Source organism: Ammospiza caudacuta, chromosome 7 (genome assembly GCF_027887145.1).
Source record: "Ammospiza caudacuta isolate bAmmCau1 chromosome 7, bAmmCau1.pri, whole genome shotgun sequence".
Classification (NCBI taxonomy): domain Eukaryota; kingdom Metazoa; phylum Chordata; class Aves; order Passeriformes; family Passerellidae; genus Ammospiza; species Ammospiza caudacuta.
This window is the reverse complement of record NC_080599.1, coordinates 23,045,388-23,059,411: the sequence shown is the minus strand read 5'-3', so window position 1 is coordinate 23,059,411 and position 14,024 is coordinate 23,045,388. Positions and strand designations below refer to the sequence as shown.

Genomic DNA, 14,024 nt, shown 5'->3' with positions numbered 1-14,024 from the left:
CTCAAGAAGTTAATGAAATTTGTTAATAAAGGTTGAACAGCTTTCGTACGGATTTTTGATAAGGAAACAGCTGCTCATTTTCTTGGGTAGTAGTAGAGTCTGGAGGCCACAAGATCTGATAAAGGATAAGCAGATGGTTCAGAGTAAACAATTTGAAGGAAGGTCTTGTAATTTTTTTAAGATCTTGGTACATAACCTGACACTAAGAGGTTATACAAAGCTCATTGAGCTAATAGTGATCAAATATTTATTGCTGGAGGGCAGCTAGAGAAATGAAAAAGGCAGCCAAATTTACTGAGAGATAAATAACATATTGCTGCACATCTTCCAAAATGGGATTTGAGTAGTTAAAAAGTGCCAGAAGAGCCTGAGCAAAATGCAGTCTGCACATAAGGATAAAGAGCACATTCTGAGCTGGGATGTGTTTGGTCATGTAACCTGCAACAGCCAGAGGGGCTCAAGAGAATTGTCACTACCAGCAGGCCCAGAGTGCAGACCAGAGTCTTCCTGTGTGGAAATCAGGAAGATTTCCACAAATCTTTGATCAAAGAATGGCTGAGATGGGGAAGAAACCCTGGTCCAAACTCCTGCTGAGGCAGGGCCACCTAGACCCAGCTGCCCAGGACCATGGCCAGTCAAGCTTTGGAGAACTCCAGGAGAGGAGGCTCCACAACTTCCCTGTGCCAGCACTGGGTCACCCTCAGTGAAAAACTCTTTCCTGGTGACCAGAGGGAACCTCCTGTCTTCCAGTTTGTTCCCATTTCCCCTTCTCCTGTCACTGGGTGCCAATGAAGAGCTTTGCTCTGTTCTCTTGGCACCCTCCCTTCAGGTATTTAATACATTGTCCCTGAGCCTTCTCTTCTCCAGGCTGAACAACCCCAGCCCTCTCATCCTTTCTTCAAAAAAAAATCTTTCCTCAGTTGTTTTATCTTGAACAGACAGGAGGAGAGATAACACAGAGAATAAACAAACCCTCTTAAATAGAATATTTACTTCCTCTTTAAACTAAATCCTGCCCACAGTGAATGGCCTCAAATGACCCCAGTAAGTTTTACATGTCAGTATAAGGGGACAAGATTTGTTTCTGGAGTCAGAAGACTGATTTGTAACATCTAAACTAAGAAAGGGTTTGGAAGCAGAAAAGGTAAAAAATTAATTCTCTTGTATTTGCCTTTAGTTGACTCTGGAATTCACAGTGTCATAGAAGGGAATTAATGAGTTCATTAATTCCTCTGCCATTAATAGTAGATTATATGGGCCAGCAGTGACTGCTCTGGATTATTTTGTCCCTGGCTGCTCAGACTGAAATTACTACATAATCTGGCCTCCTTTCTAGTGAATTTATTTTTTATTATAAATAGATTAGAATAAAGCAACATACTGTTATCTAAGAAGCTGATTTCCACTGATTTAGAAAAAGACTTAGCAGTTTTCTAGTGTTCCTTAATAAAGGTCACTTTTGTTGCCAGAACGTGCTGCTAACATGGATCAGATCACACTGATATTTGTTCATAATTTTTCATTATGGAAATATTGCTCAAGCTCCAAATGTTTCAGAATATGTCTTAATGGTTATAAATATCTATATATCTGTATATCTACATGTATATATATACATATATATAGATCAGTGTGGCTGGAAATGCTTACAGATCATGTGTGACAGCACTGGAAGAGCTGCTCAGTGCTAATATGTGATTTATATGAGGTTGGCTGCTCAATGACTAAGTTATCAATCAAAAATTCCCATGCCAGCTTTTTTCCAAGTTCAGACCCATACAAGGTTACCTATCTCATCTTCCTATGACCATCTTTATGCAAAACACTTTATGAGACAAAAGCAGAAATATTAGAAGTTACCTCTGAGTTGTGGAAGTCATGCTTGGTATATTTATTAGATTTTAAATTATTTAAATATTTCAAGGGCTAAAGAGGGGAGTGTGGCATATGTCTTAATGATGTTAATAACCTAAATTTCACACTTCTTAGTAACCACACCTACTAGCAATTACCAAATTGACAGATATATGTCAAGTTGGCATTTTAGTGATTCACCCAGCAGAGCTAAAGAGTCTTTTAAAAGCCCAGAATTTAACTCTTACCAATTTTCCCCTGACATTCGTGTCACAGACCTGAGCATAGGACTAGAAATGTAGCTGACAATGATTCAAACTCATAATTAACTTGATGTCCATTATACAGCTCGCCGTAAGAACCCTCCACAGATGTATGTGTTCTTCCAGCTTGAGTAAAACTGCTGTTAAGTAGGATCCTGCAAAGGACATTTTTCAGGCACTGAACAATGTCACAGCCCATTCAGATAAGACAAAATATTGCAAATATGTGCCATTCTGAAAAGTCAACATATTTGCCCTAGTTTGCAAAGTAGTAAAAGATAGCATGGCTCCAAAAATAATTAAAAGTGTCCAAATAGTCATTGGGAAAATGCACCCAAATGTACACAAAACCAACACATTTATTCCTGCTTTTACAGTCAGAGATGTCTGTGGCCCTCCAAGGAGAAATATTGTAAATTCTGATGTCCTCCTGCTAAATGTGAGAATGGGGATAGAAAAAGGGCTTCAGATCTTCTAAACAGACTCAGCTAAAAAACAGCATCAGGTTAAAAATTGCAACAAATGGCATTTAACTGATACAGGGTCTCTTGAAATTACCAGCTCTCTTGAGCTGAGGAATCAGTCTTTAACAATAAAACAAGAAATATAAAAATGGATGTCTATAAAGTACTGTTCATCGACACTGTTTTACTGATATTTATTCTGCCCTTCCCTTAACCACTGTATGGTTTTCCTCCTTTTCTCTTCTACTGTTTTGTTCTCCTCCTCCAACACAACTCGTTGCAACCTGTGATTTTTGTATTCTTTCTGACTTTTCCTATCTCCCTCAATTCTTTTTTTTTTCTCAACAATTTTTCCCAGGTCTGCTGAGCTCTCCTTACTTTTCCCACCATCTGGCCAGACAGCTGTTTGTGATAGCACTGAACAAGTGACTTGTGAAAACAGTTGTTCAGAAGCTGATTTTACCTGTAGCTCCCATTCTCTGTGGGACAGGAAATTCTGATGATCAGGACAGATGAAATGATGCATGAAACTGTGGATTTTTTGTTTTTTTTTTTTTTTGTTAAGGCTGGGATTAAATTAATGAGATGGTATTTTTGGTTTGGATTTAGATATTTATTAGATTTTATTTATATTATAGTTACAGTTATTATATTATTATAATATATTTATTGTAACTGTTTATATAGAACTCACAAGCTGTGAGTTGTATAGTATTTTATTTTAATAAACTAAAAATGGAGTTGTATTTTTCTTTGTATAAATGGAGAAAAATTTTTAAGGATAAACTGTTTTTAAGAAATTAAATTATTTTTACTTTTAACTCAGTAACTAATTACTCATGGTTTGTAATGTGGATTTTTTTATTTAATTATACAATACTACGTAAATTCATGAAGAAGATGAAGAAAAAGGACTAGTTACTGCTTTAAAAATTCTAAACATTCTAAAAATTTTAAAAATTTTTATATATATTACTATATTCTAAAACTTCAAGGTATTTTACTATGTGATATAATATACTTCTATTTAAACTATATACTTAAGATTTTAGTTCTATTATTTAACTTTGGAAGTTTTCTTTGTGGCCTCAAGTTAAATGTAGTGTTTTCTTGGGAGTTATTTTTTGTCAGTATAGAAAGTCTAAAATTTTTAGTAATTAGGGTTCTGACATGAAACAAACCTTGATAGATTAAAGAAAAACTAATGTGGTGTCACACCATCATATTTTCTGAAAAATCCTCTTTGCCCAGGATTCTCCTCCTGGGGAGCAGACAAGCCTCAGAGAAAAAGGAAAACAATATTATCCCGTTTCCTTCTCCCTGTTTTGCTGCTTTGGAATGTGATTTGGAGATTGTTTATCCAACAGGTGGTTAAATCAATACAATTCACATGTTGGATAAACAATCTCCAAATCATATTCCAAAGCAGCAAAACAGGGAGAAGGAAACGGGATAATATTGTTTTCCTTTTTCTCTGAGGCTTGTCTGCTCCCCAGGAGGAGAATCCTGGGCAAAGAGGATTTTTCAGAAAATATGACTGTGACAACATGGCATGAAAAAGTTGTAAGAGCGTGGCTGGGGCCAGTTGGAACATAAACCAATCTATGGGATACAGCCAAAGAGGGGGGGAAAATAAATTTAAAAAAAAAACCTCACCAGATTCTTCAAATTCACTGTTGTATGCATTCCAGGTCTCACTTATGCGGAGCAGGTTCTCTTCCATGGCTTGAATGTCCATGTAGGGACAGTTGCACTCGGGGAATTTGGGGCCACACTGGCACCAGCAGTCATTGTCCTTGCAGATGAACTCCCCCTCTGAATTGCAGGCAATGTAGCTCAGAGCAGCCTGCACAAAGTGCTCCTGCAGGTACTCAGGAAGGATGACCTGAAGACCTGTAGGAAATGGAGGAAATATTTTGGTGTTAAATATAAAGTTCTGGAGCTGAGCAGCTTCACCAGCTCACACAGCAAACAAACAAAGAGTTATGAAAACCAAAAATATATGGAGTTTTTAGGAGGATTTGTACATCTGTCCAGCACTTATACCATGTCATGTATTTCCTTTCTTAAAAATTATTTTCAGACATATTCCTCACATTTCCCTCTCAGCATGGAATATCCATCCACTAATGAGTAACCTGTATTCCTCTGAGAGAGAGTTTATTGTTTTAATTTTCCTAGGGGGATTGGGTAACATCAGCTTCTCCTTGCTGAGTGAATAGCAGCCAGAGCCTTGCAGCAGGAAATCACACAACTGAATTATAATCCTGGTGCCAGCAATAATGCAGATTCTGAAAATGCTGATGAAGGGAAAGCAGCCCTGAGAGACAGAGTGAAGAGACAGCATAATCAGGAAAAGAGGTGTAAACATTTCCATCCAAAATTGGGCTTGTTTTCCATGCTTCTTTTGGCACAAGATGTAGCTTGTCTAAACAACTCATTATCTCCTGTGATTCTGGAGGGGTAAACTAAGAAGGAAGGGCAAAATTGCGTTGGTTGAAATCTTTGAAAAATAAAGTTTGGCTGATTACTTTTCTAGCATTGGTAGCAAACTGCTGTGGGACAGTCAATTGGATGTGAAGGGTAGGGCTGCAAAACCTTGAGTAAGAAAATTCATTCTTAAATCTACTTCAGTTTTAGCATGGAAAGGGTGCAAAGTCCAGCTCCTGCGGGGCCTCAAAAAACTCCTGCAATATGTGTTCCAAGTAATTTCTCATCATATGATTTTGGTATTTGGTGATATAAGTTTTTTCTCCACAGGCACTTGGATGATTTCACAGAGATTTATTCCTTCTTTTTAAGTATATACAAAACTACAGCTATAACAGGAATTTCAGAACCTTTTCAATTGCTGAAACCTGGTCTGGCTGTGCTTCCTTCTGTCTCCTGTCAAAATTTGGAAAACTCTGCTACTCTCTTGTGAAAAACCATTCTTTTTTTCAACCATAGAGGATGTGAAAGGAATAAAAAGCCCAGCTCAATTCTTCCATTAAAGAGTTTACACAGTTCTGATGATACATTTCTCCACAGTCTGAGAGATGCAAAGATTATTTTCCAGATTTTAACAGAAAAACATCATGAATATGATGGAAACCATAAAAAATTATGTTTTCTGGAAATATTCATGGCATCCCAGTGGAAATGACAAGTTTTTGTAAAAAAAAAATTCTCTCTGGGAAATAATTTTATTTTTTAATTGATTTAACTGATTCTGGAAAGAAAGGAAAGGGAGAAAACACATACGGATATTTTAAGGAAGAGTCATAGAATCATGGACTATCCTGAGACTGAAGGGACCACAGGGATCATCACCCCTGAGAGCTGTTCTTAATATCACCAACCACCTCACACTGTTTGAGTGATTACAAATTCATATAGAAAACTTTAAATCTTGGAAACAGTTGTATATCTACTTTCAACTGCAAATTAAGAATTGTATGGCTCTCTCATGGCATAGAGTCAGAGGTGTGCACAAACACACACATTAAAGAGAATTCAGTGGGTGTTTTCATAGTCATAATTTGCTCATGCTTTATTTTTGTTACTGAAAATAAAAATTATTAATGGTCTAATACCATAAAGGGGGATTTTTCAAAAATTCTTATGTCTTAATATGCAGGCCAGGAAATGCTTCTGCTGGAATTTTGAAAAAAAGAATATTATTTAGAAATGAAGACTCTCTTCTTCCTTTTGCTTCCTCTTTCTGCTTCTGTGTATTTTTCATTTTTATTTATACACAATTAGTACTATTTTCCTAATGAGTGAGATTTTAACCCTCCAAGTTGGTTTTTTTTTTTAATTTTAATTCCCAAGAGGAGGAGCCCTTTGACTCCTCCTGATTTAGAGTATTTGAAAATGTATATCCTGTTTCTCTAGTGACTCCATCAATTTTGGTGCAACAAGTGCAGGGGGTATCAGCTACTGCTCAGCATGTGCAAAGCAGGCTGAGCACACCAAATGTCACCCCCAGCTTGGTGGAATCTCTGGGAATTCAGGCTATTAAAGAGATGTGCCAGTGGATGCTAAACAGGGATGCAAAATGTTAACAGGGCTATTCAAATTATTTTCTGATGGGTGTAGAAATTGTTTCCATTTCAAAGGCACCACGAGGTACTGACATTTCCTTCACTTTGGCTGCAATGCACTCATTGCACAGAAACACACAAAAAAATTAGGAAAATGACCTTTTATGAGGTGGAAGAAAGAAAAAAACCCAAATAGTGTGATAAATGTCACCCCATTCCAAAAACAAATTAATGAAATTGCACCTACATACCTTGCAACTGAATCTTATTTTCAGGACTCTGAACCAGAACAGAGCTGACAGAATCTAGGTTGTCATAGTTACTGCAGCCGAGGGGACCCGTCCGTGTCTCTGTCACCTGGTGGGAAGGGAGAAGCACTCACTGAAATATCCAAAGCAGACTGAGCAGTTCAGAGGATTGTTTCATAAAGTTTCCCCCTATTTCACCCAGAAAAGCACGTCAGACTTAATTATGGAGACATAATTAAGAATATGTGAATATGCATAATTAATAAATAACAATTTAATTGCCAAAAGGGTGAGTGCAAATGTTTTAGCAGCAGGGAATGCTGTTTGTATCACAGAGAATCCTTACAAACACCTCACCATCACAATACTACACAAATACTACAGTATACAATGTTAGAGTGGTGTAATGCTACACCAACAGTCTGAAGAAAATTTCTTTTCCATAACTGTGGGAATTACAATGAGTTTGCAAAATACTCAGTTTATAAAATAAAATAATAATAAATAAAATAACAGCAACAAAAATATTATAAATATATATAAATATAAAATATAGTCTATATAAATATCTTATACTTTATATGCTTATTAATATAATACATTTATATATTCTTAATTATAAATATTATATATTGTTAATTATAATTATAATTAGTGTTATATTATATATTATTATATATTATATTAATAATTATACTATGGATCATGTAATATAATCTAATATATAATTATTTCTATAACATATTATATATAGTACATATAATAAATATAAAAATAATAACAATGAAGAATAATAATAAAATATAAATACTAAGTTTATTAAAATGAGGACTCTGATTTTCCCCTCTTGAAAGTCGTGCACGTGAAAAGTTCTACTTGAAGTCATGAGAAAAGCTCTGACTTTTCCAGTGAAGAAGATCAATATTTGGAATTAAAAGCCCTTTATGAGCTGTATTTATAATGGTGGTAGTGGTGGGATGTTTTTTTTTCATAAGGGAAGGGCCTAAGGTAAGTTTAGGCACAAAATTCCGAATATTCTGTCTGTTGTAATCACCAAATCCATGGCCACAGAACCAAAATACAGCAAATTTACCAAACCAGGACCTCCACAAGTAGAGCTCTGGCTTAACAGTGAAGGTTTTTATTTGGGAGAGAGCAGTTATTTATATCATTGAATCATTAAGGTTAGAAAAGCCCTTTCAGATCGTCAAGTCGAAACATTAACCCATCTCCTAAGCCCCATATCATGGTGTTTGAACACTTCTAGGAAGGGTACTTCCACCACTCTCCTGGGAGCAACCTGTACCAGTGACTGGCCATCCTTTCAGTGAAAAAATTTTTCCTAATATCCAACCTAAATGTCTGTCCCTGGTGCAACTTGGTGAGTAAACACATTTAAATAAATTGAAAAAAAACCTTAGTAATTTATATGCTTCCTGGAATATTATATATAATTCTGAAGTGTCAACAATTTCTTTCTAAAATCAGAAGTACAACCAATCCCTCTGTCATGCAGCTCCCAAACCGTTCTCAGCCACTCTCCTGGAATTTCCTGCTTCTCTTCTTTTGCTTGTTTCAGAAATTGTGGCCAGATTTACCCTTATTTTGTACCTGCCCCAGCTTTGAATACAACCACTGCTATTTTCTATTACGTCAGGTATCATATTCAGCTCTGTATCTCCTGGAGACTCAGCCTAAATTACAGGGTGAGGAAGTAGATTTTAAAAATGCAGACATGAACTGAGCAAGTGCCAGCCATGCAACCAGACAACCAATGTGAATTGTAAAAAACAGAAGGGAGATGGAAATTTGAACAGTCTGATTTGATGGGAATATGAAGGTTTTCTGATATAAACCCTGATTTTTCATGTTGCTGAAAAATCAGCAACATGTACAGACTGGCTTGGGTTGGAAGGGGCTTTAAAAGAATATCAAGTTCCAACCCTTGCCACAGGGACATTTCCACTAGACTGAGTTAATCTAGCTCACCCACAGCCTGTGGGTGGCTGCAGCTGGGCTGTGATGTCCTTGAAACCTTCTGAGTTGATGTTCTTCTGAGATTTCACATTCTTCTTGCCCTTTTGAAAAGAATATATGAGATTTCCTTTCGTTCCAAGCTCCTGGCACCTTTCCATCACTTTGAGGGTGGACAGCCCATGGAGAGGACACAGAACTGGCCCACACCAAACCTGTGAGCAGAGCTCGAGATGCATGAGGAAAAGGGCTCAAGCCAGGCTGTGTCCTCTCTGCACGTTTGGCAATCTTTAATATTTATGACAGCAGCAGATTTATCACGGTTTTTGCTTAATCATCCTGAATCAGCACAAAGACTCCAGCAGGGGGATGAGATTTGGATTGGACATGGCTGGAATGAAAATTGGTGTTTGATTCTTCAGTCCTCTGCCAACAAGTAGTCTAAAATTCCATTCTAAAATAAGATTTTTTTTTTGAAAGTACCTCCAGTTCATAAATAGAATCCTAATCTCTTTATACAATAAAAAATAGTGCTACCTAGATTAAATAAGAAAAATAGCCAGAAAACCAAAAGAATGGCAGGTAAGTGTTGCAATGAATTTTATCCTTACTCTGACATATTATGCTCATCATTCACCTATGCAATTCTTTATTTAAAGATCCATTTATTTTAATGTTGTTTTCGTTTGCACAATATTATTATGGCTTTCAAGCATTTCTCTATAAGGCAATGCAGCTTCATAAAGTTATATGGAATGTATAAACTATAAAGCAAATATTGCAATTCCTATCCATTCCTATTACTCTTTTATGGCCCCTGAAATCACAAAATAAGGAAGGGTGGTAAGTAGCTTTGTAGTTATTGTGCCCCTTTTTGTTCATATTTCTTCACTCTTATCTGAGTTATGCCAGACATGGGTAGAGACTGCCACTGTTTTGAGAGATAACATTTATAAATACATTGATTCAGAAGAAAATTATACAGAGCAGTTTTGATATGAATTACAGACAATCATTACAGTAAAGCAATTAAAATTAATAATAATAATAATAATAATAGACAATGCTCTATAAATACATCAATAAATAAGGACCTTTTCTAAATGTTCATTTTTTATTCCAATCTATACATTTATATTATTCATCCTTTTACTTTTCCAGGTACCTTCACACCCTCTGTCAGCTGCCTTGCTCTGGTACTCTTATCTTCTGCATAGAAAATACATTGTAACAAGAAATTCAAAATGAATAGTCTCAGTATGTAAAAAAGAAATGCTAAAAAACATAAAAATCATCCAACCTTCACCTTTTGATGGATGACAATTCTAGTCAGAGGTCAGAGCCATGCAGTTACATATGGTTTTGTATACACAAATCCTACTCCACAAAGACTGCAAATGAGAAAAAATTCTGAATGATTTATTAATGAAAGCCTCAAATTTCTATCAAATTTTCAGACCAGATGAAAGGATTTGATTTTCCTAAATTATACATGTACAGACTGGCTTGGGTTGGAAGGGGCTTTAAAGAATATCAAGTTCCAACCCTTGCCACAGGGACATTTCCACTAGACTGAGTTAATCCAAGCTCCATCCAACCTAGCCTTGGACCTTTTGGGGTAACTTTGGTGATAAAAAGACAGACTAGAGAAGAAGAAAAAAAATTTTGAAAGGATAAAAATACATTAATTCTGATTTGAGCCAAGTGTTACTGATGATTTTACATTTTTGTTTCAGCAACAATAGGAATGAAATTGGAAAGGCAATGGCACGCCTTTAATTATCTTCCAAGCAGAGAAGTGTGACTATGCTCAGTCCCAAGATCACAGCTGAAAACTGTTCTGTCAGAATGTGTATGAAAAAAGATAGACCAAAAAGAGGAGAGGGACAGATAAGAAAATAGAAATTCAGATTATGCTGGGAGGTAGCATTGTCCAGAAGTGACTAACACTGTGCAAAGAGCACCAGAACCAATGTTTGTTTTGCATGACCTGCAACCCACAAAGAACATTAACTCACAAAGCAAAGCACCACAGAACAAAGTTATTCAATAACCAAAACCCCCTAAGAACCAGTAAAAACCACCTGTGAAATCACCTGACATGAAGCAGGTAGGATGTTCTCCAGTGCCTTGTTTTCAGAGATTATCACAGAACAGGTGTCCCTGGGCAGCAGAGTTTTCAGTTCCCAGAAATAAACTCTAACATTTGGCATTAATGAGACAAATGCCTACAGTTTTCAGTCAGTTAAATCTCATAACCATGGTGATAATGACCCGATTATGAGTTCACTGAGAACATACCTCCTAGCACTTAAGCAGGGCTGAATTCTTGTGATATCAGTGGGTAGTATTTCCCTGGGAAACAGCCTGCTTTTTTTTCTCCATGATAATTAAGCCAACAGAAGACTTTCCTAATAAAAGGGAAATACATTTCTACAGAGATTTTGCTCCTGGTGAGTCCTTTTAAGCACATGTAGCTAATATTCCTAACGAAGTGCCCATGCAGAGGTGGTGTGTGCCTTGCATAAAGGACTGTCCTCTTCAGCAGGACTCCTTAAAAATGGCTTTGGCTTCTGAGGATGAGAACTGAGCCAGCACAAAGGAGGATGAGGCAATGCTGGTCACTGCAGAATAGGCAGCTGTGCTCACATTCACACAAACCTCTTTAATGCTTCAAACATTCAAATAAGGATTTAGAGCAAACTCCTCATATCTGCATGAGGGAGACAGGTCTGTTCTGAGCGGCTGTGTTGACAGAAGATGGGGCAGAAGTCTGGAATGGGGAGAAATTGGGATTCTCCTGAATAACATGACGACTGTACCTGGTGATCTTCAAGGTCTTTTCCAACCATGATGGTCCTGATTCCGTTGCCCTTCTACAACCTCACCTTCAGCCCATGCTCCCACCCCCTGTAGTCCCTGCCCATCCTGCAGTCAATGCTCTTTTCACCTTAAAAAAGAGTTGATCAAATAAACAGGCACTAAATGTACTTTCTACTTAGATGTGCATCTCCTGCCAACTCTTTTCTTTCTTTTCCCCCAGGCTTGACAGTTTTTCACAAAAGCACCTTTATTCCAGCACTTCCCTTTGCCACACAATAGTTGCTGCTCCACTGCCCTATTTTTGTCATTGAACATATTAAAAAACTCCTGCTAATGAGTGTGCAATTAAAATAAATCAAATTTTCTGAGTGTTCCAAGCACTGATACTTCTCAGCTAGGGGCTAGATGAACATTTCTGAAGGAGGTACAGACAAACCAGAAGCATTCACAATGTCAGAGGTTGGATTTATGTTTTCAAAATGATTTTTTAATTGCTAGGAATCTAAAACAATACCTCAAAGGCATGACATATTTTGAACAGATTTTCTAGCAGCATAGGGCTGACACTTTAATTTGAAGAGCCCCCTAACTCAGGAGACCTGGAAAGACTCCCATCCTCTTTTTCTGTTATCTGAAAAATGGAAGAGGAACAGTAAACTTGATCTTTCTGCAAAAGAGATAATTGCAAAATTTCCATTAACTTCATTAAAAGGGAAATAGGGACTTCTTTCAAGTTTCTGGGCAAGGAGATGACTTTGAATTTTACTGAATGCAGCACTAAAGCTCCCCAAGAGATCAGTCTAATCCTTCAATTCTGCGCTGCTTTGTTTCTACACTCCCAGGAATTTACTGTGAACCAGATTGTTACCTTAAAATAACAAGGAAATTGAAATGCATTCTCCTTACATAAAGCATTAAATACCTCAGAAACCAGAATATTTCAGGAACTGGAAATGAGCTCACACTATTTGAATTCTGGTCTGCTGCAGCTGCTGAAAATGCTTTGATTTTTTAAGGCTGTTCAGGTCAGTCTGATAGGGAACAATCCCCTTTCTGCTCAAGTCTATTCCCCACTATCTCAGGGAGCAATATATCGTCTGTGAGCTCCAGGAGAATCCACAATACTGGAATAAGTCTGGCAGCACTGACAGTTCTGGCATCACAGCCACGATTTTCCCTTTTCAAGGACATTTTCAATCCACTGCCTGTCAGGTTCCACATTCCCATGCAGCCTTCTGGATTGCAACAGGGAAGTTTGCAGGAAATGAGGCTGCTGGAAAACCAGGCAGGGCAGCCCTGCCAGAGCCTTTATTTCCTGCACTTTTAGAAATCAAAGGTGCATCAGCCTCATACAGAGAATAAGGACAGGCTTTATCTGCAAAAGAACAGGTTATCTCTTTTAATTAATCTTGAAGAGATGACAGTGAAGTTCTCTTACAGAGAAATAATAGAGTTAGCAAAAATTTAATAAAAAACAGAGGATTTTGTTTCAGTCTCCATTTAGCTACTTCTGCTTGCCCATATCTTACTTAAATTAACACTAATATTATTTTTTTTCTCAGCTTTTATTGCCTAAAGAGACAGCTGAGCAACAAACAGCAAATGAAATCTATATATTTGCTTTAAAAGCTAAAATTAGAAACAGAGAGAAGAGCACAGATACAAATTAAAATAATATTTCAAGTCCATAAAAATCTCAAGGTATCTGCAGAAAGCAAAAGCAAAGATGCCTCCTTAAGAAAAACCCATTTCCCAGCTTTACATCCTTTTCCAAACATAATTGCATTATTATATAAGGGACAAAAAGCTCCAAGGAATTTTTGGGGCTCATGCTGTACAGGTTAAATGTGTTATTACATTTAACCCAGCTGCAAAATCCCATGCAAGGACTTCTCAAGAGTTTTGGGTTCAGGGTTTGTATCTTCATGGGCCAGCTCCATCAGGCACTGCTGAGGCCACTGGGATTTTTCACTGTGTCCCCATTAGTTTCAAGAAGACAGAATGATTTGCCTTTTTATAAAACTCACAGATATTATTAGCCCCTATTTATAAAAATCACAGATATTGTCATAATAATACTGCAGGTGAATGGAATTTATTTTTTTTTTATGTTGGGAAAGTATGAATAAAAAATATAGTCCTTCCTAAATCAGGATTAAAAGTTAAAATGTTCCTTTTCTTTTTGATGTGTCAGGAAAAGGATCCTCTTGGTAATTATAAAGATCCTCTTGGTAAATATAAAAATTATCTTTGGATCATTTGGCAACGTTATACCTTTAATGTGATTAGTTTTTAAAATCCTATATGTCCTATTTTTAAGAGAAAAATAAAATTTTAAAGAAACCTCAAACTTGTGCCAAAGAAAAAATGTGA

The 14,024-nt window shown here is 36.8% G+C and overlaps 1 protein-coding gene across 1 annotated transcript in view; it reads right to left on the bottom strand.

Annotated features, from left to right (window-relative positions):
• Positions 1-14,024, bottom strand: part of LOC131560121 (BMP/retinoic acid-inducible neural-specific protein 3) — a 199,023-nt gene that overhangs the window by 55,823 nt on the left and 129,176 nt on the right. Inside the window, exons 5-6 of the mRNA XM_058808788.1 lie at positions 6,858-6,963; positions 4,238-4,474 (exon numbers count right to left, since the gene is read on the bottom strand). Coding sequence (XP_058664771.1) covers positions 4,238-4,474; positions 6,858-6,963 — 343 coding nt within the window. The remainder of the gene's footprint in view (positions 1-4,237; positions 4,475-6,857; positions 6,964-14,024) is intronic.